The 24963-nt window shown below is 41.0% G+C and overlaps 1 protein-coding gene across 25 annotated transcripts in view; it reads left to right on the forward strand.

The window, feature by feature from the left end:
- Nucleotides 1-24963, forward strand: part of celf5a (cugbp, Elav-like family member 5a) — a 195720-nt gene that overhangs the window by 127750 nt on the left and 43007 nt on the right. For 6 of the 25 annotated variants that reach the window (XM_078259231.1, XM_078259243.1, XM_078259233.1 and 3 more), the window contains exon 4: nt 6736-6762. The exons of the other annotated variants lie outside the window; for them this stretch is intronic. In XM_078259231.1, coding sequence (XP_078115357.1) covers nt 6736-6762 — 27 coding nt within the window. The remainder of the gene's footprint in view (nt 1-6735; nt 6763-24963) is intronic. 25 annotated transcript variants of the gene reach the window in all.

Genomic DNA, 24963 nt, shown 5'->3' on the forward strand with positions numbered 1-24963 from the left:
GTGAGACACAAGTGACAGAGAGACGGAGGAGAGCAGGGAAAGGAAATGCAGAAGAACGTGTTTTAAATAGCGTTTAAAAAATTATAACGAAACGCAATGTGCGGCGGCCGGCGTTGATAGTGAGGCGCACCGCCACACATTAGTCTATGTGTGGGAAACACTGATGTCTCAGGCTGTACCACCTAGTGTCATACAGTCTCTCCCCTGAGCTAGCTGCAACAGCCTAAAGCGTATAAAGTAAGATGTAAACAATAAGTACCCCAAATCATCTCCAGACTCCATCTGTAACTTGAACCGTAATGCCCGTACCATTTCGGTTCAATACAAATACATGTACCGTTCCACCCCTAGTTGATACTGTCGAAAGAAACAAAAGGAACAGCACTGATGTATATGACTGATGTCATTTAACAGACAGGACATAAGTGTTATGATTCTGTTGCATTCACAGCACTAGGCCTTATGTGATAAACTGCTCCAGGCAACTCTGCTCACATGCCCAGGAGAGAACATTTACTTTTTTCTCTCCCTGCATTTTCCTCTGTTGGCTTTGCATGCATTGTTAAATGGGACTGATGGATGCACCCTGGCCATTACTCACTGCATTGCTTGGCTAATTTCTGTGCTCTTACAAGTACAAAGATGTCAAGCAGGAGCAGCAGGCTTACCTTGGCTTCCCCTGAGACCATTAATCCTTTGGCTGGTGTCGTCCCTGCCTGCACTGGCTCCTGGTTCACAGCGCTGCCAGCAAACTGCTGTTCCCAGCCCTTTTTCCGTTCTATCTATTTATATTGGTTCCGAGTCAGCTCCCATCACCAACAAAATCTGATTGCACTGGAAGAGCTGAATATCTGTTTGGGCATATAGACTCTCTTCTTAGGGGCACAATTGCAGAATCTGTGGAAATATTTTGTGTGTGTGTGTGTGTGTGTGTGTGTGTGTGTGTGTGTTTCAGAAAGAGGACATCTTTTGAAGTGGAGGGATACAAGCTGGTAAAGGCAAAATAGAATCAATTAGTCACCATGACAGCATACAGCAGTTTTTTTTAATGACATGCAAACTTTAAAAAAAACACCTTCTACTGTGCCACTGGTGCTCTTGGCCCTATCTTCATTACCACATACTAGTTTAAGAAAATACATGTTTTTTCCCTCATTTTTTTCCTCCACCTTGTAACAGATTCCAATGTATGCGTGCGATCTTGGACAGATAACTGAAGATTGGTAACTGTAGTAAGAGCAAATGCCTCTCACAGCCAGATTCCACAGAATTAAGTAATTTGGTCAAGGATCAGGCATGGCTCACTCACTGGATATGGACTTTTAAGTGTATTACTTAATATTATTAATACACAGCCTACATTGGGAAGCAATTCGGTAGGTTAGCAACCAAAGTAATACCCTTCATAGGTCTTCGAAGTACCACAGTGTGCAAATTGAAATGTTCAAATTTCATACAAGTAAATAAACCTTTTACATGTGGGCTTTGGGCATGTGTTTCAAGTTTACCTGTTGTCTATTTTACTTACACATGCAATAGATGGAAAGACAGAGAGACCAAAATAAATCAATTCCAGGCAACTTGGAAAGAAATCAATCAGCTCCCTAAATGCACAAGAATCTACTAAAATCTTGTTGTTTTTTCGACATTGGCTGAATTTCATTCTTAGCGCCCTGAAAACATGTTTACTGTAAATGCTGAGCTCACTGTGGATACTTTTATGTAGTGCAGTACCTGCATTTATCCATCTTTCAGGTAAAGGATTATCATACTGTATGTACTGACTTGATTTGTCAAGGCTATACTGTACATGTATATAGGGCTGCAACTAACAATTATTTTAATAATCGATTAATCTGTCGATTATTTTTTCGATTAATCGATGAATCGGATAAAAAAACAAAAAAGCATTAATTTACATCAACTCAATACATACTTACATACATACTTGTTGTTTTAGTTAATAGTTGTGTAAAGGTAAGTAACCCAAAGAGCAGATGCAGACAACACACACACACACACACATACACACACACACACACACACACACACACACACACACACACACACACACACACACACACACGTTCACTTGAAGCTTATTCATTAAATTATTACCATCATTGTAGTAAGTGCAAGTTAAGTTCATTTGTACACCACATTTAAACACAGCTTAAGATGACCAAGTGCTATAAAAGAACTTTAAAATGAAATTAAAAAGTACAACACACACAAATATATTCGTCAACAATAACTGATATGGGACAAAGCACAGAATATATACATGACAATAGATTGTAATCAAAATGAATGGGCCAAAAAAGGCGAGTGAATAAAAACGTGTCTTTAGTCTTGCAAATTATACCACCCCTGCTTTACTACTGTTATTAACGAGCTAACGCTAGCTTGTCATGCTAGTCAAGCTGGATAACGAGTAAACACCACACCAGCACCAGAAGAGCTACTGGAGGGACGTTACGTTCCTCACTTCAAAACGGAACAAAAGTAGGATTCTGTAGTGACTTTACCCTGCTGTTGAACTCCCTTCCTCCTCATCAAGGACTCCAACATGTTTACGTTTTAGGTGCTGAATCATCACCGTGGTGCGCCTGTACCATGCCATGTCGCTTGTGCTTATCTTGCAATTAACACGTTTTCGATTTCTTTAGTGTGAAATGCTCCCACACCTTGGATGACTTAGGTCATACTGATTTCTCTGCCTCCGCCATGTGTTTCAGAACAACGTTATGGGTCTCTCCGGTCTCTCTCCGTATTTCAACCCGGTCTCACGGCAGTTCGTGTAAATGTCACGTTATTTTTAATAAATTGATACGTGTTCACGGGGATGTTTTTCTCGTGGTGGCCAGTACGAAATACCCTAGGGGGAAAGGACGCCTCGCACGCCGGGAGACGGCCGACAAGGACGCCTCATATGCTGGGAGACAGCCGCAAGGCGGCCGCTGGGGACGCGACTACAGGGCTGGGCTGCATATTTCCTCTACCCCCCCCCCCCGCTCTGCTCTTTTTTCTTTTCTTTCGCGCTGTGCTGCTCTGCACTGCTCCGCTCTGCGCTGCTGCTCCGCTCTGCGCTCAACTCAATTTTTTTTTTTATCTCCGCGACTGAGTGGCGCATTGATACAACGAATCGATAATGAAATTCGTTGCCAACTTTTTTAATAATCAAATTTTATTGATTTTATCGATTCGTTGTTGCAGCCCTACATGTATATGCACTGAGCCATTAAAGAACAATAGCAGGAAACCTTGTACTGAAGCCCTTTGTTTCTTAAGCTTTATAACCATAAATATAAATAAAATAAATATTGTCTGTACTATTTGAGTCACACAAAGTCTATGTCTGTTGTGTGCTGTTATTTCAGCATTAAAATACATTGGCAAAAGTGTTTCTCAAAGGTTACTAATGCCACTTTGTGCATACACTAATTGTACTACATTTTATAAATCAAAGTAATTTCATGCAAATGACCCAACCTCCAGATCGATAGGTTGATTGTTAAAGGGCATGGCCCTCAATTGAAGTTGTGTCGGAATATCCAGTCCAATCAGCCGCTGTATTAGAAAATAATAAAATTCAACTTTCCCAGCTGTTGCTGGGCATCTAAAACAATAAGACTTCAAACAATTCTGTGTTCTTCTGAGAGTTATGATAGATCTTTTTTGTCTCTATAATAGAACTTGTAGTGTATGTTCAAGCAGGGACATTGGGTTTATTTGCACCACCCAGATCAGCTGATCATCAATTGATCTTCCTGAGCACCAACTACATAACAACTCACATTATAGTTTTTGGCCTTTCCAAAATGAAATGGTTTTCTGAGCAGGAAAGCTGCTTTGAACAGAGCCATTACCCTAACGCCATTCCCATAATGGTAAACTATGATGAGACTGTTTCAGAGTAATGTCTCACAATGGCATACAAACAGGTATAATAACCTAGGATGGTGTAGTTTTTAACCTTTAACAGAGAGATGATACTGAGCATTGCAACATTAACCATAAACTTTAAGAGGTACTCACTACTACTACTACTAATTTCAGAGGCATTGCTCAGATGATTTCATGTCATGCAGAAGTTATGGAGGGAAAAAAAAACAGTTTAAATACAAACCTGACATTCAACTTAAGATTTACTCAGCTGCGAGCTGTACTGTAGTTTAAAGAGTTTTCAATGTGTTGCTAACTTTTTTCTCTTTCCTCTTCTTTAACTCTCCAAATCATTTTCTTAACAATTTCTTATACTGTGTCAGGATGGAAGAATACATCTTCATCCAGCAGTGAATCAAGGGAAGTGAGGGGGGTGGTGGTGTGTGGTGAGGGTAGAAGGGGAACAAGGGAGGTGGACTTTAGATTACCTTTGCAATTTCAAGAGAGAATGCAGCTTATAATGATCCGGGATGTTCCCTGGAAAGGTCAGCTGAAATTGCAACAAGCGTAATTAGTAGCTTATCAATAATGCATCCAAGGGTTCAGTGGGTGTGCAGCCTCAGTCTGCATGTGTGTGTGTGTGTGGGTGTGGGTGGGTGGGTGGGTGGGTGTGTGTGTATGTGTGTGTGTGTGTGTGTGTGAGGTAGCATGCACACATGGGTAGTAGGCAGGTGTGTGAGTGTGTGTACTTACACACCTTTGTGTACCCAGGTGCACAAGGTGTGTACCTGTGTGCCGCTCAGGGGAGCTGCTATGAACATTAGCATGTAGATCCCTACTAACAAACCATACACTACCCCACAATAGTGTGGACCCAACTGATGGCAGTACAGACTGATGGAAAACTTCAAGAGACACATCGATCACTAAGTCAATTACTATTGATCACAGTGTCAAAATTAGGGGCCATAAGGGGGGAAGAATATGAGATAAGGGTATATTTTGCATGAAGCATGCAGAAAATATTGGAGTATTATGCCGAATTGGTATCAGTTCTCACGCAATCACCAGCTAATTATCTAGTAGTGGAATACATTCCCTCAAGCAGCGTCTAGGTCCAGGCACACTGCTGCTGAATGTCAAGTCCTCTCTTACGGCAATTACACTTTTTCTTACCAATGAAACTTCCAAGAGATGTATAGAAGGCTGCTCTGGTGCTGTGCTGCACTACTTATAGCTGAAGATGAGTACCTATATGACCATTTATTGTGTCAAAATATATGGGAAATAGCATGACTTTGTAACAACATTTCTAATAGTTTTGTTGTTGTTGTTTTTATATACAATGTCTGTTTACATCGGACATCGTCATCTAGCAATCTCCATGGTGAAAGTAAAGCTCACTCAACAGCCATCTTCACTGATTTAATTTCGTAGGATTGCATCAGAGACATGATCAAAAAAAAGATGCCCTTGTTTAACTTCTTTCTTGACTGTACTATTTTCATGTTCTTCCATCATGTTGCACATCCACACAAGTGCTGATAAAGTAGCCACTATCTTTCGCTGAGCACATCTTTGAATGATTTCAGTCAGAGCATGTAACTGAAATATTCAGCTAGAGAAATTTAACTTGAGGATCTTGCATAAATCATTAGGAAGGTTCTCAGTCAGACCCTGGTTTGCTGAAAAGGAGATTAAGATTGAGGTAGACATTACCTCGCCCACAAAACCCTTTCCTTACCTCCTCCTCCTCCTCCAGTAGGTGAAGTATGTGAGCTCTTAAGATCAACGCTGTGTTCGAAGGACGTGAGAAACCTGCAGTGCATGTTAGCGCTGTGGAACGTAGGGGGGAGATTGTGAGGGTCGAGTGGACCTCGGGGAATGTGTTTGTGCACATGTGTGTGTTTGCAGAACTGTTGGTGTGTGTGATGTAATGATCCCAGGTTTTTTTGGCCCCTGCCTGTTGATAAGTTGCTGCAGAACACATGAACAGGGGAAACGGGAAGCAAGCGAGATGAATGTGATTGGATTGCCGGCCGAGTGCAGCCTCTCCCATCTGTCTCAGAGTCTGCCATCCCATCTCACAGGCGGCAGGAGGTAATTGGGTTCATTGTTCTCACCACAGGATCCCCCGGATTGAAAGCTTCATTATCTGGATAACCATGAATGTAAATGAACCACACGTATGCAGTGGGGTAATGGGAAAAAGTAGATCATTGCTTGCCACAAACACAACACACAGCACACCCCCAAACACAGTGTTCATTTTTATTTGTGCAATGTGTAAACGTATTTATAGCATTTCCTTATTCCCTCTCTCTCTGGTACATACACATTTTTTTTGTTCTTTATTGCACGTGAAAACATAATTTGGCATTAGATCTGTAGTTTCAGGTCAGCTTGCTAAAAGCCTCGTTGCGTTCGTCTGTGTCTGTCTGCTAATAAAGAGACCCTCATGTCTTCAGACGGAACAAGAGAACAGACTTCTTCGGCCTCTGTGGGCTGGTAACCATGATGTAAACTTCCATGGCTGCAGCTAACACAACTGTATGTGACAATGCTGTGATGAGCTGCTAACCACACTTTCTCTGAAAGTATATTTGCATGCGCGGATGGAAGGCACCCCTATACTCACTGGAGCTTCCAGCATGAATGGCAAGAGAGGGCCTGAAGAACAACAGTAAGCCTTATGTGCTTTGAATTATTCATGCAAAACCAATGTACAACAGAAATCCAGGCACATCTTTCTCTCTAATTAGAGTTTTTGGGTGAATGTTAGGCAAAGCCTTTGGACAGTTATCTCACAGTTGATGACAATATGCTGCTAGCTCCAAGATACACTGGCAGTGAGTTGCAGGCGGGAGCCAGAGAAGGGTTAATGCATCTGCCTTCTGAAAATAAACAGGAGCTCACGGTGGAGCCTAGCCACTCTCAGATCCTCTGGCAAATCCATCAATTAGCTGCAGATGTGATCTGCATTCGAGATTACTGCAATTTAAGCATGTCGGGAAAACAGCCTAATCTGGTCTCTGATGGGCGCTACAGTTTTCAATTTACTTTCCAGGAGGGACCTGGGATCTGGTAGGACCCGGAATGGAAGTCTACAGAGACAATTGCACTAATACCCTCATATGAATGATCACCCCATCCCTCTGGATTCATGTATACCATTTTTATTTCATAGTGAAGTGCGAGCGTGACTATGAACATTAAAGATATCTACACAGCAGTGAAGCAAAAAGAATCCAGCTAAAGTGTCCAGATTCAGCAATAAGACCGGGTGTGTTGTGGGTCATTCTACAGATTGGAGGCTGGGCAGGAAAGAAGGAAATCAGGAGAGGAGAGCAGAGTGGAGCAAAGTGCCGTCCTTACTGACTGTGCCATGCTGTGCCTTTGCGTCTGTTGTAGGGCCCTGTCAGATTGTGTTTACTTTCCTGAAGGACGTTTCACCTCTGGAAGCCCAGGAATGAATGGAGAACTCATTTCTCCAACAGAGACTAGTCAATCACTCCACATTTATTCTCCTCCCTAGCAGTGACCTCTCCCCAGCCAGGCGAACAATGGCACCCTCGTAAACTGCAGATGAGTTTGACTCAAAGCAACGACTTTTATACTGAGGACATCAATACTGCAACAAAAGCTCAGTGAAATCAAAGAAAAACATTACATTAGACAGAGGCCAGGGGGTGGCATTTTTCTTCATATTCAGAATACAATGAAATCAAGTTTAAGCCCTGCTCTACAGTGTGCTCTATAGCCACAGTATATACTGTATTTATGCTATTGAATTCTTTAGGGATTGTGCCCTGTTGTGGCTTTCCGTGAGGCATGCATTTGTTTGTGCACCAGCACTTGACACAGAGCGGATGAGGGTTGCTTCATCTAAAAGAGGTTTGAAGCTTAGCATGGCTACATAGTTAATGTCATGACTAGGGTCTGGCAGATGGCAGAAACAGTTAGGGATCTCATTAGATCAACCAAGCGTCTATGCACGTTGCAAAACCTTTCATTAAAGTTCCATTGCTGGAATACTACCATCTCACAATATTGGTCAAAGTCAAGAGAGGGTAGAGCAAAGTGTATAAATTCTACATCTGTGTAAAGCTGAGAGATTAAAACGATGCATGTGTCTAATCAGAAGGGATACAAAACAGTGTGCGTGTGTGTGGTGTACAGAAATGTCTATATGCGTTAACTGGAGTCTTTATATCTATGTGTTTTCTTTTATCTGTGTGTGCTAGTGTTTGTGTGGGTGTGATGAGTGATGCATCCTTGCTGAGCATAGCAAACAGGATTGTAATGGTCACAGAGCACATTTTGTACCATTCGCCTTGTAATTAACTGGAATTTGTTCAGCACAAATGCACTGCGAGCGTGGGAAACTAAAAAAAAAATCTTCTAGTGCAAATTATTGACAGTTGGTGAGGGGAGGCAGTTTTCTTTCAGGGGGAAGGGTTTCAAAGTGCCTTCATGTTAACACTTATTTTATTTGTATTATCTTTAATGACACAGAAGCTAAATGGACCATAGAGGGAACTGATTAGCAGCCCCCTACAGCTTGGCAGCCTCAAGTCAATATGGATGTTTTATGGGTTTTTAAAGGACATTTAAAATGAATTTTAATATATGGCTTAAGGCATAGGGCTAAGCACAGCAAGAAGTCTTCTTATGAATGATGCTCTGCACTCCGAGGCATCAGAATTCCTGGCTGGCAGCATCCAGTCATTACAAAGAAGAAGGGCATCACTGTAGAAAGGATGATCTTAGACAAAGCAATAGAGACAGCAGCCTGAAACGACTTTAAAATGACTCTATAAGGCACATTTCCACTACCAAGTGAAGGTGCCATTATTTCTAATGTTGATTGATGCTATTTGAAAGCGATAACGGAGGGAGAGTTTCAGACATTCAATTCATGGGCTTTTTTTCAGTGATTATACTCATGTGTAGTCATCTGCTGAGTCGAATCTCACACATTTTACCAGGATTCTCTCTACATTGTAAGTAGAGAGAGGCATTGAGTAGTTAAGTTGTTCAATTACTACCTTTTCCTTTATAGATATATAAATATATACAGTATATAATTAGATTTCAATAGCGGGGTTTGCGAATTCCCACTGATTGGCCAGAGTGTGTTAAAGCTAAGCTATGTAACCATAGAAAAAATGCTAAACAAATGCAAGTCCCAAAGACGTTAAAATGACGAACACTAAAACAAAATGACGTTAATACAATATTTCAAGTTTCTTTTGGTAGTGACAACAGTACAACAGCATCAGGTGGTAAAATAATTGTTGTGGATGATCCCTCACAGGACACACAGTGTGTCACTGTTTATGTCATCACAAGATGAACATGGAATAAAAGCGACGAAAAAAACGCTCAGAAACTTGGATCTTTCAAAGGCGGGAAGCAGAACTTGCTCTGGATGCCTATGCCCTGGCAGACTTGGATTGAGTTTACTTGTTGTGAGCATTACTGATCAACACCTTAGGAAAGTGATCGGCAGACCTATTATACACAGTGATTTTCCCCCGTTACCTGAGGTGATAGGAGAGCACAGAGGCCCGTGCCCACAGCTCTCTGGTAGATGGTGCGTTGCTAGGATCTGTGGAACAGAAAACCAAGCTATTTACAGGGAACACAGCAGCCTCAGAAGTAGCTCCTAGCCTCGGGGTGCAAAATACTTGAAAATAAGCTCCTGGTCTCTTTGATGTGTGTGTGCAACAAATCTAAAGGCATTTCAAGTAGTGCTGCCTTTGAGCCAAGGACGAGTCTAAATTGTCTCTTGGAGCTGAAGATGGATGAGGTGGGGGGAGAGGGTTAACTAAAAATCAAGAAATATAATATTTTTTTCTGATGGTTATATTATAATAAATGTACACTTCATACGCCTGCTGACAGGAGTAGTCCCAGTGGTGTTTTTTAAGATGGTTATAAAGGATATGTGGAGCACCAGAGGTTTATTGTTCATCCACTGATAAGTGATGACAATAGTCTTGGAAGGCTCCTCTGATGAAAATGTGAGTTTTTATATAGGGGAGACATAGCATCTCGTTGCAACACTCTGTTTAACAGCTCTAATATGATGGAAGAAAACTGTTCTGGAGCAAATGAAGTGACTGTTTCATAACAGTTGCCTTTTCACAGCTATTTCATTTTGTATTGCTGCTGCATTAAAGGCCATGTTCTGCATGGCAATCTGCTGCTGTTGTTGCTGCTGCTCAACAGTTATTTGTCACAGCAGATAAGGCATGTAGCAGCCCAAACAGTGATAGCATGTCTCAAAGCTTAGAAATTACCGACCGAAGCAACATAAAATGTTCAAGTACAGAGTTGAGGAGCAATATAGAAATGCATGCAAGAGATACAATTGTCCTACATGGAGGAATAGTGTTGAATATCAATGCATAGTTAAAGTTATGTACAGTATCTAAAAATATGATGAAATGAGAAAAAGAGTAAGAGGGGGGATGGTGGGATTGTGGGATGGAGGATGGACTTATTTACATGAGAACAGATCAGACGTCAAGCAGTGCCAGATAGCCACTCTGCATGGTGCCGGGGAAAGCTATGGCTGCTGAAGACGGGAAAACGTGACGGCATACTGTAGAAAAAAATAAATAAATCTTTTCACAATTTCATCCATCCCGTACACATGGTAGGACTCATACGGTGCACCGCAGAACATCCCAGGAGGTCTGAATGGCTCACAACATCTGAAAAGACCTCGATTTTGAAATAGGATGGTTACTAAACTGCTGTAACCATGGCTTTTCAAGTTCCCTTGTGCCTCAAAAAGGGGAGATGAAAAATAACATTTCACAATTGCTGGACTTGAAAGCTTTCTTTTGCACCAAGAGGAAAAAGGAAAAGAAAATATTAAGACTTTCTCACGCTTCAACAGTTATTTGGCCTCTATTTTTTCTGTTCTGTGTCCAGTGAGTCACCTTCCTCCATTTTCTCTCAGAAACACTTTTCGGAGCAAAAGTCCCTCTGTTGTGAAGACAAGTGTTGGTTGAAAGGCATGTTTGAAGATAAGTTAAGAGGAACCATATTATAATTTTGACTAGAATGGAAGAGCCTCCGGCACAAAAACAAAAGCGGTCTGAACCTTGATAGATTCCCACGTTCAGGTCGGAGTGCATACGTAATGGTAAACGGTCCGTTTTCTTTCATCTTAAAATCCTGCAACTGATTTATTAACAATTTTTCTTCTTTTTTGCCTCAGGATTTTTGGACACTCCAAACTATTCAAAATGCATGGCCTGTGGCCTTCATTGTGACTGTTGGCAATTTTTTGTCAGCCACTAAAATGTGCTACACTCACTGGTTCTCCTGTTTATATGTTTTTTATGTAGCTATGTGTAGGGCTGAACGATTAATTGCATTTGCGATAATATTGCGATATGTTAAGACGCAATTTCCTAATCGCAAAGGCTGCGATTTGGTCACGTGACTCGCAAGAGCAAATCAGTCTGCACCCGCAGAGAAAGCATCAACTTAGCACGCTAATGCTACGCCGTACCTTGAGCAGATTTCTGTCATTCAAACAACTCTGAGTTGTAGTTTAAAACTTTTACAGCCATTTTAATAAAATCAAGGGTTTTATTCGGGCTCGAGTCCATACATGCAGTTAATGGATACAGGCACGCAGAACTGAAGGCTCGGTTAGCAACGATTAGCTCTGATTAGCGGTTAGCTCCAGTTAGCTAGCTCCGTTATAAAGACATGGAGTGACAACCTGACTCTGATAAATGACGTTCGGGGAGCTTTCACAGCAGCGTGGCTGCTGTGAAAGCTGTGTAACAAATACAGTTAATCCCACGGCAAGACCAGCAGCAGCATGCTACTGCTAACGTAACGATAGCCTCTCTGTCTCTGAGTGTGAGTGCAACGTTGACGCTGTCATGCACGCGGCACACAACTTCATGAGGGGGAGGGGCTGGAGGCAGCTCCTCTGTGTGCGCTGTAAAAAAAATACACCGTTGTATATAATGTATATACTATAATTTTTACTTATTTAACTGTCTAGTAAAGTTTAAAGACAGTGTTTAAAAAGTGCAATCCACATGTTTACATATGTTTATTACAGTAAATGATAATTAAGTGTGGTAAAGCCACATATTTGTTTTTATATTTCTGCAATCTGCATTTTAGTTTGTGTGATTTGTTTCTGACTTTCATATGAATGTTTACACCAGGCTTGGTCAGTGCTCAATATACTACTGTGACTGAAGTAGTTAAATAAAAGATGTCATTCATATAAATTCATGCATCACCTAATTTCATCATCACATACAGGCCTGGCCTCCAGGAAAGAACAGTTTGTTTAATCTATCTAATCTTGTATTATTCATACTATACAATGATTTATTGCTTGTCTTTGTTGAATAATACAGAAGACAAAGAGCTTAAAAAATAATCGCATATTGAATCGCAATCGCAATATTTTTGAAAAAAATCGCAATTAGATTATTTTCAAAAATTGTTCAGCCCTAGCTATGTGTGTCTACTTTGATGTTCGCCCGCTTTACATGTTAATTGCACATTGGTATCTTCTTTCAAATCCTACTTGTAATTCCATCATGTTAAATGGGTCCCATGGTGGGTTAATATTGTACTTCCATAAAGTTGGGAGAGACAGAAAAAAAGAATGATCACAATTGAAGCAGAAGATTGCAAGAAGTCCCTGACTTTTAGGGTCCTATCTTGCACCCGACGCAGCACAAAGCCCGACGCAAGTGTCTTTGCTAGTTTAAGACCGACGCAGTTTTCAATTTCCCGTCCAGCACCGACGTCGTTTAAATAGCAAATGCACCTGCGCCCATGGGCGTGCTGGTCTTACAGGGAGGTGTGTTCAGGTACATTATTGGCGTATTGCTATTCTTGAGGCAGCAGAAAGTGATCGCGCCATTGACCAACAAAAACCTGCTCTAAAGTCAATAACGCAACATTTCGTTGTTATTTTAACAGAGCATTAATAAAATGCACCTAGGCTCGTTAAAAGCATGCGCACACTATGCTTGTTACACACAGTGTTGGGAAGGATACTTTCAAAATGTATTCCGTTTTTACAGAGTACAGAATACATGCCCAAAAATGTAATTTGTAACGTATTCCGTTACGTTACTCAATCTGAGTAACGTATTCTGAATACTTGGATTACTTCTACATTGAATTGCATTTTATAAGTAGGAATGCGGCCATCACATACAGCTTACTAAACAGGCTTATTCTGGTGTGTTCTTCTGTTCCAACTGGCTGAATGTGTACCTGAACAAGCAGATAGATTTTTGTATTTGTAGTCCCGAACTGCATACTACAAAAATCTAACTGCAGTCTAAGCTACCACGAGCTGATTTTAGCTAATGTTAGCTAACATGTCAAACGGGGCTAGTCTTTCAACGGCTCTGGGGCTAGTAAATCAGCACGTAGGAGAATGTAAAGTCGCACGCCAACTATAAAATAGCAAGGTGACCAGTAAAACTACAGCAGACGACTACCCTTGGCTAAAAATAACTTCCTTTAAGATGCTTCTTCAGGTTGGAGGTGGAGTAATTTGGACGCTGAAAGGAGGTTGGTTGCTGGCAAGCAGAAGTTGCACTGCACAGTTATATTTCGTTCTCTCTTCTCTTTCTTTAATGTGAAATGCTGTTTGAATTTCCAAGATAGAAACGCATTCCTGCCCTGGCTCTGTTGTGCCGGTTCCGGCTCCATCTTTACCTCTATCAGTGATCAGCAAATAGCTAATTTTTTCGTTTTCATATTGGGGCTTCTGGGAAATGCATGGAGTTGCGAGAGTGAATAAACCCGTGAAAGAGAGAAGTATCGTCATGTAATCCATTGATTTCAACAATGTAACTGTATTCTAAATACCAACTATTTAAATTGTAACCGTAACGGAATACAGTTACTCATAATTTGTATTCTGAATACGTAACGCCGGTACTCCGTTACTCCCCAACACTGGTTACACACACAGGGATGCGCAGCAGCACACAAACATGCAACAGATTAAAAATAACAAATATTACAATGTGAAATTGTATTATGATATGATCTGCTCGCACGCTTTCACTTCATGCACGAGCAGATCAGTTTTTCGCCTGAAAATCTTTCCTTTCTACGGTGGCCGACAGGGGCAAACGCACTGCAACTTAATGAAACACACGCAAATAGACAAAACACAAGCAAATTAAGAAAACGTCTTCAATAATTTGAGCTCAACACAACCAACACAACCAAATACACAAACGCACTGCAAATACAGAAACTATGCAAAAAGAAAAGCACACAAACTGCGAAAACAAATGCAACAAAAAAACGCTGCATATTACACGACGGAAGTTCTCCAGACCTCTAGGGGGAGCGCTAAGTGGAACAGCTTGATTTTCAACCCCACTGAGAGAGAGACAGAGCGAGAGAGAGAGACAGAGAGAGAGAGAGACGTTCAATCTCAGAACGGTGTGCGCCGTTGTGAAACGGTGTGCAACTGCTTTGAGATCATAGACTTTATATATTAAGTCTATGTTTGAGATATGTTTTCTCTCGTTTGGTGGGTGTGTCTCTAGTGTATTGGCTCAGGTCACAGGTGATACTCAATCAGCAGAGATGTGTCTGTAAACTCGTTGTAATAAAAAGGCAGAGCGCTCTCTCCCTGTGTGGTTGAAAAATCAAGCTATTCCACTTAGCGCTCCCCCTAGAGGCCTGGAGGACTTCCATTGTATAATATGCAGTGTTTTTTGGGGGGGTTTTTTGCATTTGTTTTCGGGGATGGTGTGCTTTTGCATCGTTTCTGTTTTTTGGGTTGTGTGCTTTTCTTTTTACATCGTTTGTGTATTTGCAGTGCGTTTGTGTATTTGGTTGTGTTGTGTGTTTTTGTAGCGCGTTTGCTAAATGCTGCGCATGTGTTGTCAAGTTTTCCTAATTTGCTTGTGTTTTGTCTATTTGCGTGTTTCATTAAGTTGCAGTGCATTTGCACCTGTCGGCCACCGTACCTTCCTGCTTAGCAAATCAACCATCATAATAGCAATGTGCCAAGGTACAAACGCACCTGGCTTTTAAAGGGAATGGGAGATGACACTCTGATTGGTTTATTGCATGTTACGCCCAAAACACACCTATGATTAATTAAGACACTAAGTACAAACCTTGAGAACCATGCGCCTGGCACACGGAACCTTTTTTCAGCCGTTAAACTAGCAAAAATGGATTCGTATACGCCCTAAACGTACCAGCGCCAGGCGCTTCACGTCGTGAGCTTAGATCGTTAAAAAAGGGCCCCTAGTCCCTAATATGCATCAAGTCCCAAAAATACTAGATCCTACATTTCTTATAATGCAACTTAATAGCGTCTTCTATTAAAGGGGCTGTACTCGAAATACTAGGGGAAAAAAGCGGGTCTGGGATTGCCTCCACACGGCTCTCACACACTGTGAAGGTTCTCAGTCATCCAGGTCATGGTAGCTCTCTGCTTATTACAGACAACGCTCAGAGACTGTTTCCCAATACGTGAAATACTGACAGTTTTTTGTTGTGCACACGTGGCCGCACCGGCTATCAAAACAAAGAACAGAGAAGCTCGGATTACAACACACACAGAGGGAATGTGACTTTATTCTCTGGTCAGGATGCCAGTACTCCACCATATTTTTTCATAGCAAATATTTGGCTGTTCTGAAATGTATAGCCCCTTTAAATCGCATTGATGAATATGACATCATCAGGGTTTTTTTCTCCTTTTGGCATGTAAACTCACCTTTATTAAAATTGGTATGAATTAAATTGTGTATAGTCACATTAATGGGCACTACGGACATGAACACATTTTGAGGTCACAGATCTGTAGTTGGAAACCTATCCAACCTGATCATTTGTTTGTTGCATGGGATTCGTAATTATATGTTGTACATCTGTCCAACTGACCATTCACATGAAAGTGTGAGTGTAAGCTTTATGTGTGTTATTGTCTCTGCATACGCACAAAACTATAAAAAGGCACTTTGTGAAAGCAACATGTTGAGCATCACTTAAGATGGATGGATTAACCAGGCTCAATAATTGCATTTAAATCTTTCACATTCACTTCCAAGATGAATACACTGATGCTTCGTTAGGAATGTATGTTAGGTCCCTACATTATATTTTTTTCAAACTGTGACCTTTCATTCACATAACAGTCATTTTATTCTCCAGAAGATAGAGCGTTGTGTAGCTGAAGATCTGCTTTCTCATTGAAGAGACCAGATGTGATGATCTAATGGTCTCAGAGGGCAGGGCCTCCATCACCGGCTGCCATGGAGACAGTACTTATTCTCTCCCTCTTGTTTCCCTATTATCCCTACATCTTTGAAGTCTATAGAGAGAAGTTGTGGCTATAATTCTGGGCTGGATCTCTTGTGTAAGCCCCCTGTGTTCAGTAGAAGCACCTGCATTAATCCCAGGTAACACCTCTGATCAAGGATTTAATTTACACTTAGAAAGGGTGTTCACCCCACGGTCCTACAGGCCAGATTGTTGTGTTGACAACACTGGTGATGGATGTGTTTTGCCGTAGGCAGAAGGAAAGGCAGAGATCTCTCACTTTGCTCCTTTTTACAGGTACTACAGTACAAACACAAGATGTGACAGGAAATAGAGGGAAATCACAGACTGTTTTCTTTATTGACATTTGTGCAAGTTTCCGCCATTACACCAGCATTTCACTAAAACACTTAAGGTTAATGTTTGCTCATATGCACTAGGGGTGGGAATCACCAGAGGCCTCACAATACGATACATCACGATACTTATGTCACGATACGATATTATTGGGATTTTAAGCATATTGCAATATTCTGTGATATATTGCAATTTATTACCTTTTTTTCAACTTTAAATCTGTTTTATCTAGAAAGATACATGTTTGTTCATCTTACTTCAGTTTACTACTTTCAGTAGACAAACACATGTATAATAAAAGGTCAATACTTTGGCATCTGTGTATTGATACAGTATTGCCATGGAAGATATCGCGATACTATGCTGTATCGTTTTTTTCCTCCACCCCTGATATGCACATATGTATATCTGTGTGCAGAAATTTGCTTGCCTTTTTCTTTAACAGCTTTGAAATTTGCACAAGACTGGATGCAATGAACAGGGCACAAATGGAGGTTAAAAGCTGTGATATCCTGATGCCATTTCTATAAGGCAAACTTGGAGGAAAGTGTATATGTCTGGGCTAGTGCCTTCTTCTGCAGACAGCAAAAGTGTCAGTCTTTTACTCCTGAGTGATTTATTTTTCACTGAGTGATCTTCAAAAACAAAGATGGTCTTTTGTTTAGCTGGGGAAAAAAGGAGGCTATTGCATCCCTCGATTCAGAATGTTTTACTCCCGGCTGCATTGATTTCTCTTGTTACTGCAGGTCAGCGAGAGGAAATTGAATTGGAAATGGTAGAAACACTATTATTTCATGTTCTGGCATTTTTATTTTTTTCTTACCCTCCCCTGTATTTTCAGAAGTCAGCACTGAAACTAATGGGAAAGAGCAGTTACTGTCAGTTAAATGACTGCTCTGACTTTGCCTTCTTTAATAACACAGTCCTCCAATGCAAAAGGTTACATTCACCCCTGTGGTTTTAGACCACATTGGTTTGCATTTATGGAAGCCCTTTCTCCTTTTCTTTGCCGTCTGCTTTCCCTCTGTGCACATGGGGTTAGCTCTGCTTTTACAGGGAGAACATTGGGTCAAATTTAGTTGGATTGCTTCCTGAGATATTTTACCTTTGGGGAACTGGTGAGGTATTAGAGTAATAGTGAGGTCAGTGTAGGTAGTTTTAGGGCGTCTGGGTGGAAAGAGGCAGATTCAGGTCGACATGACACACTATATTCAACGTTCTGTTAATTCCACACAAGCTTTAACTTCTACCTGTGCTCCACAGGCTTCACCGCTCATCTTTGTGTATCTATGCCTTGCAACTTTGGATGTCACTTACCTTTCTTTAGCCACAGTGAAAGCAACATTATGTAGCTTGCACTACGATCAATTTTCCTTTAATGGCTCCAAGGAAGGTGTATAGAAGTGACTGGGAAAACTCACTTAACATTTTTCGCTCTCTAAAAGATTAGAAGTGAGATTCTCATTAGCAATTGAATTTATTTTTTTATTTTTTTGTGTGTTACATTACAAAGATGTTAAGCCCCCAATCTGGGATGTCTGGTATGAGATGTCTGAGGTGTTGAGGTACATTGCTTACTCCCAGCTAGGGAGTCCTGAGGGGGAAGAAAAGGGACAAAGCATTAGTGAATGAGGAGACGGAATGCCAAAGCCCCAATAGGATTAAATAGGTAGCTTTTTCATTCTTAACACCTTATCAGGGACTGGTTTCCACCTGGGATGAAAGGTGGACGTAATTAACTTTATGGAAGGATACGGTGCAAGCCGGTAGGATTAAAAACCAGCAGTACTTTGGGTCCCCAGGAACAGGACTAACAACCACTGTTGAATGCAATATCAGGGGTGAAAAAACATAGACTAAAACATATTTCTATATTGGAAAGCAGGTGGGAGAAAATGCAATTTTTTACCTAAAGACTATTAATGTACAAAGTAGCTTTTGCAGCACGAACATGAACATTTTTAAGATTAGTGATTTTTTGATCAGACCAGAGTTTTAAACACCATCCTTGCTTCTCCTAAACATTTTGAACTTATTCATATAGTAATGTTTGTCCTTACCAGATTAAGTGTGTTTTTTGAATAAGTGTGTTTGTGGAAACATGCAGGTTTGAAAAGCCTATTTTTTGTCCAATAGGAGTTTGTTTACAATGTATCCTTGAATAAAATTAGTACATTGCCTCTCACACTTCCCCGTGGGTTGCTGGATTAACCAGAAATGCACTTTAAGAATTAATTATGGGGAACAGAGAAATGCTTGTTCAGTACTTTTATTAAACTACCGGTAAATTTTTTATTTTTTTTTTAAATAGTTTTTGGGCTGAGTTATTTACTTCATGGTAAAGTAAAAAAAAAAAAATGTAAATGTTAAATCTCTAAAACAATGGAGCTGCTGCTACAACAACTGTTCGTCTACATTTATTTACTGTTTGTCTCTGACAGGGTTTTGACCGGGGTGTTTTTATTTGGCCATTAATAGCATGGTGAGCTGAATCCAGTATCGTAGCAACAGTAACTATGGGAATAGAAACCTGTGGAGAGGTCAATGGGATGGCCTCCACTTGGCCTCTTTGTACAAAGGCTTGCACATTGATTTTTCTAATTCACAACATCTATAACCACCTCCGCCACACAACACACAACTGTGCACACAAACAGTATTATATTTAAAGTGCTCATATTATGCTCATTTTCAGGTTCATAATTGTATTTAGAGGTTGTACCAGAATAGGTTTACATGGTTTAATTTTCAGAAAACACCATATATTTGTTGTACTGCACATTACTGCAGCTCCTCTTTTCACCCTGTGTGTTGAGCTCTCTGTTTTAGCTACAGAGTGAGACATCTTACTTCTGTACCATCTTTGTTGGGAGTTGCACATGCGCAGTAAGTACTGCTAGCTTGTCAGTTGCAGAGCATGAGGGCGTGCCACGCTAGCAGCTAGGCGAGCATTATAACGTGTGTTACAAAGTGACGTCACGGAAGTAAAGGCTGGACTACAATAGAGCTGTTTGGAGCAGTTTGTGAACAGTGTTTTCTGTTGGAGATGGTAAGTCCCTTTGGGGTGGACTTTGGGCTTTTTCACTTTGTAAACCTATTACATGCACTAAAAGATATATAACACAATAAAGTAAAGGGGAAAAGCCAAAAAGCATAATATGAGCACTTTAATGCCTTCATTTTTTATTTACTCTGAGGCAATATGTTACTAAATATAGACAAAACATTTATTTCACTCATTTCAATATGAAACTTATTAGATTGACGTTGACTGCATCGTGTTCCCTCTGTATTTTCTTCTTTTTTTTTACTTTGCCACAGATGCCTCTCTGTTACTACTTATCTGTCTCCCATCCTTTTCTTTTCCTCTGTGTGTGTGTGTGTGTGTGTGTGTGTGTGTGTGTGTGTGCTTTTGATGTCGGCTTCGGCCCTCATGGGACAGATTCTCCAGGGACCCTTAATTGACAAGTGTGTACAATAACTAATCAGCGGCAAAGCAACTGCCCTTTAAGATGATGAATTAACTAAACTAATTTCAGATAATCCTTCACCATAGTGAGTCACGCTGACAGCGCCAATTGATATTTGAAATGCAGACACCTCTCCTCTCTGACTTCTGCCAGTCATTTCACTACACACCCAAACCCCCGAGTACAGGTGGCGCGGTTGATAAACTGCTGATGGAGCTCTGAGAAGATTAAAACAATTTCCTAGCTCGATGTGACAAACACAACCCGTCATACCCACATACAGCTGTATACACATAACGCACACACAGTGACATTATCTTAAGCATGGACCACACTAGCATGCATATATGCACAAGCCATACTATTGAATTAATTTGAAAGGGCAGGGTAAAGTCTAGTGAGCATTTGCTCATAAAAGTGCATGCCTTATAAGAGGTTTACCAATTTAAATTCTATTTCTGTGTTGATGCCTAACCTCTCCCCCCTAAAGCTCCATAATGTGTTCTGTCAACACTGTCCTCTCCCGCAGATTAACATTGTCAGACAGTTGTAGAGTGAAAAGGATGACATGCTGTTTTCAGAGCAATACAAGGAACTCTTGACAGATCGACCTGACATCAGCCATCAGTGTGTACTGGAAAAACAAGCCCTAAAGATGTAGTACAAAACAAAGGATATGTGTTGTCATGTATCTGCACATTCTCATGTGAGTAAAATATGTAAAAGGATTGTTGTGAACAACAATAAGGTTTAGGTTCTTAAAATTGATTGAGTTGTTCTGCAGGTGCCTAATTGCCAGCGTTTCTCATTACATCACTTCTGCCGTGTAATTAAGGAGTCTTGTGAAGGTTGTCGGGGAGAATGGAGCAGAATACTGGTGCTTTGAATATAATTATCACTGGACTGGGAATTGACGGCCAGCAGGTTTCTCCATCAACTGAACTGAAAATATGGTGCATTTGAGCATTAGTTATATGTCTTGCATTGCTTTGTATCAATATATTTGTGTTGCTTCACTCTATAGCTTTTGGCAGCATTAGGTGTTTATATAAGGTGGTGGCCATACATTCAGTGTAGTAGGGTGTCTGCATGTATGAGTGCGTGTATGTACAGTTTGTCTGACTGTCACTTTTTCATCCTGTTGTGTTGAGAAGTGTGAAGTACCGTCAGTAGAGGCAACAGGATAAAGAGGAGGAGATGATCCGCAGGCAACTGTGTGCAGGCAGCCACTGTCCCCATCTCCCCTGCATGCATTTTTCATCACATGCTCCCTTTTTTTACACTATTTAGCTTTTCCCTCCCCTCGAAACTTCCATGTGGTGCGTGCTGACATTGCATTTCTCAGCCTTGCACACAAAGCTCCCTGTTGCTCAGGGTGTTAGAGTTGGAGCACGTCCGTTTGTGTGCCAGCGTGTGTGCCATGTGCCCATGCATGCATACATGTAAATATTGGGGACATTATGCTCGCTCATTCTCCCCTGTCTTCCCCCTCCTCACACACCCGCATCACATTGTATGTTATCCCATAGTCCCATAAGCAAGAAAGAAATATATAGAGAGAGAACTCTTACGGAAAGTCCATTTAGTCAGTTGGCAGTACCCAAACTACAAAATAGTTGAGACTCCCTGCATAGAAAGGATCATCTTAAATTATTCTGAGCTGAAATTCAAATTTCATTTTGTTTTGGCCCTAAGCAACGGGCAAATTTGCCTGGGTGAGATCAGTAAAGGTCAGGGGGAATTAAAATGCTTACAGTAAGATTTGTCAGTGAGAGAGAGAGAGAGTGAGCGAGGAGGAGATAGAAAGCCAGAGGAAAAGGCCATCTGCCTCATAGTTTAGTCTAAGTTGGTGAGAGAAATAAGTCAGCCTTTTTGCGGTCTAATACTATTAGGTATTAGCTTGACAGGTCCAAATTTCTCCATTCCTTCATATCTAGCATATTCCAAGATATAGATTGCATTTATACGTTCTGAATTCAAAATTGAGGCTCACGGTTCAAGAGTTTCATCAACAGACAGTGTGTAATCTACAATACATTTCTATGCGTGCCGGGACACTAGATGATTGGCTATGACAATAAACAAATCCAATAAACCTGATGCATGAAGTAAAACAGCAATGCCAAAATATAACAGACATCCAATGAAAAATTCCACCCTCCCCTCTTGATGATTTGTTCAATATATAGATATTTATTTCATTAGATATCAAGCAAAATATCTTGGAAATGAAAACAAATGGGCTGTCAAGAAGATTGGTGCAGAGGAGAGAGACAGTGAGTGTGTTTATGTGAGATAGAGAACACTGTACGAGGTCATTTTTGCCAATACGCGCATGCACTTGTCTGTCTCCGTTCCTATACGTCTCTTGTATCTTTCTTACAAACTATTCAGGCTCTAAACATGGAGGATTGAGGCTGAGCTTGATTTGAGGTGCTTGCTTGATTTCAATTGCTTGATTTAGACACTTTTTTATCATGTTTGTATCAGTAATCATAGTTGTGTTAAGAATGGAGCAGGTTTACAGATGACAGCAAGATGAATGTATGCCACATTTGGTCTGGCTGCTTGCTGAGTTCCGTGGGAGGAAACTACTTTGTACAGTAAAGGAGGGATTGTTGATGTTCCTTTAAAGGAGCAAAGCATTTACCCCCTCAGCTCAGCAAGATTCTTTAAACTAAAAGTGAGACATTAGCAGAGTGTAGAAAGTGCAATCTGGTATACACAAAGGTGTTGGTTTAGTAGAAACTGTTTTTTTTATTTACTTTGATATCCTTTTTCCAAAATGATTATGAACACAGACACTGAGCAAAGGGGCCCCACAGAGTCCTGTGGTAAATATAAATTGGATATACAATAGAAAATGACATTTTCAGTTATTTGCCCCCCAAAAAAAGTCATACACAACATATGCCACAGAGTGCTTGTTTCAGCCAATGAACCCGCTCAGCTCAGACATCAGTGTACAATTCTGGCTTACTATGCACCTGCGAGGGACGATTCAAGGAAGCCAATTTGGTTGTTGATGGCAGAGCTTCATAACAGTTTCCACAACAAAATTGAAATGCATTTATGCAAGCAGGGCAGAGAAAATAAAACAGGAAGAGGAAAGCAAGAAGCAAATTGTTAAATTGTCAAAGGTAGCATAGCATATTTCTCTACAGCAGATAATTGTTGCAAAAGTGCTACCAAAAAAAAAACCAATCTGCTGCCGCACATGTGGTGTTGCTTCATCCAGTAAAGTTAACGATGATGGCAACACTTCTATCCCTTGTGATATTGGTGATGTTGACAAACCTGTAACATTCTCTTCATATATTAATAACTAGAGACCATCTTGCGATGGGATCACACCAGCCGCGACGCAAAATTGGACCCGTGGTGTAAAGTGGGGCCCTCCCCTACGTTCTACCTTCATTTTGATCTCAACTACACACCTGTAAAGTTTTGTTACTGCATCTTGCACAGTTGCGATGCTATCGCGATGACAAAAGATGTCCACAGACATACTCAAAGTCATACTCAAAGTATGCAAAGTGCTCGAAACATCTTCTTGTAGTTCCCACTACTGTAGGTGCCTCCGGGACAACATTTTGCCATGATGACACACACACACACACACACACACACACACATAAAGACTCAATACCAGCGTCACTATTCAAAGGCAATGCTCTGAAAAACTTTTAAATGCAAGCAGGTCAAGTCAGGTTTTCATGTCAGGAACCTGAAGGTAGGCAATGTATTGTTCGTTCAGTGACAGCGGAAGATGTCCTCAGTCTATCATGCATATTTCTTATCTTGCAGATGAAATACAGAAGATATGTTGCGGAAACCTTTGCAGCAGTTCATTACTTCAGCAGTGCAGGGCTCTGTGAAAATATGTGATATAAGTAGATCCTTCAGACTAGCAGGGATAGCAAGTGAGAATAGAGGGTAAGGGAGCGTGTTTGCCTGTGCCCCCAAAACACAACGGCTGTCCTGTATTATGAAATGCTTTCAGTAGAATCAAATCCTTAAAAAAAAGTGCTGATTGACCTTCTAGCCTAATTAAAGTGCACCATCGCCAATAGACAGATAAGACAGCTTGGCTGTCAGTGTGACTGACAGGGTTAGGCTCTCCCCCTGCAGTCACATCAGCACTACAGAGGCCAAGCATACAAAAAACACACAACAGCACAGAGAGTGGAAAAGCTCTAAGTTTAGCATCTAGCCTGCTATCAAGAATCAGCTCGAGCTAATAATATGGAAATGGTAAAATATAAAAGTACACCAGTGACATGCTTCAGGGCTTATGTATTTATTTATGTATTTGCAACTTTACCTCATACAGCATTCCCCATCTCATAACTGTTAACACTGCAGTTTTATTTTATTTTTTCCAGAGTAAAGAGATGCTCTGCACTGAACTGGAGTATATGCAAAATGAATCTGCTGGCTGATGTCATATGTATAGAGCAAATCTGAATCCACTTTCACCAAGGTCTCTGTAGGTCTAGGCAGGTGAGTGCTCGAGCACACCCTATATTCCACTACAGCTCTCACACGGGGAAAGCTGACATGCAGGGTGGCCTGTAAGCCTCTTTTGTCCATGTGCAGCAAAGTCATCTGTCAGCTCAGTTGCTCTTGCAGACAAAGCTTCAGAGAGATAGCCTGTATTCTGGTACATCCTCACTCTCTCTTGAGCTGGAGTTGGGCATGGCCCCTCGCTCTCTATCTCAGATCTCAGCCTCCTCCCTTTCATTTCTCTCCCTCTTGTGCTCATCCACCCTTTTCACATTTTCTCATTATCTTTTTCCTCTGCACGTCCCTTTACTTGTGCTACTTCTGTTTGCTGTTCTTGAGCGGTAATACTGTCACCTTTACGTATGATCTTACACTTGCAGTCTGTCCACCTTTCCATTGTCTTTCCTCAGAGGTTTTTGTTCCGGCATGGGTTTAT

Source organism: Sander vitreus, chromosome 9, assembly GCF_031162955.1.
Source record: "Sander vitreus isolate 19-12246 chromosome 9, sanVit1, whole genome shotgun sequence".
Classification (NCBI taxonomy): Eukaryota; Metazoa; Chordata; class Actinopteri; order Perciformes; family Percidae; genus Sander; species Sander vitreus.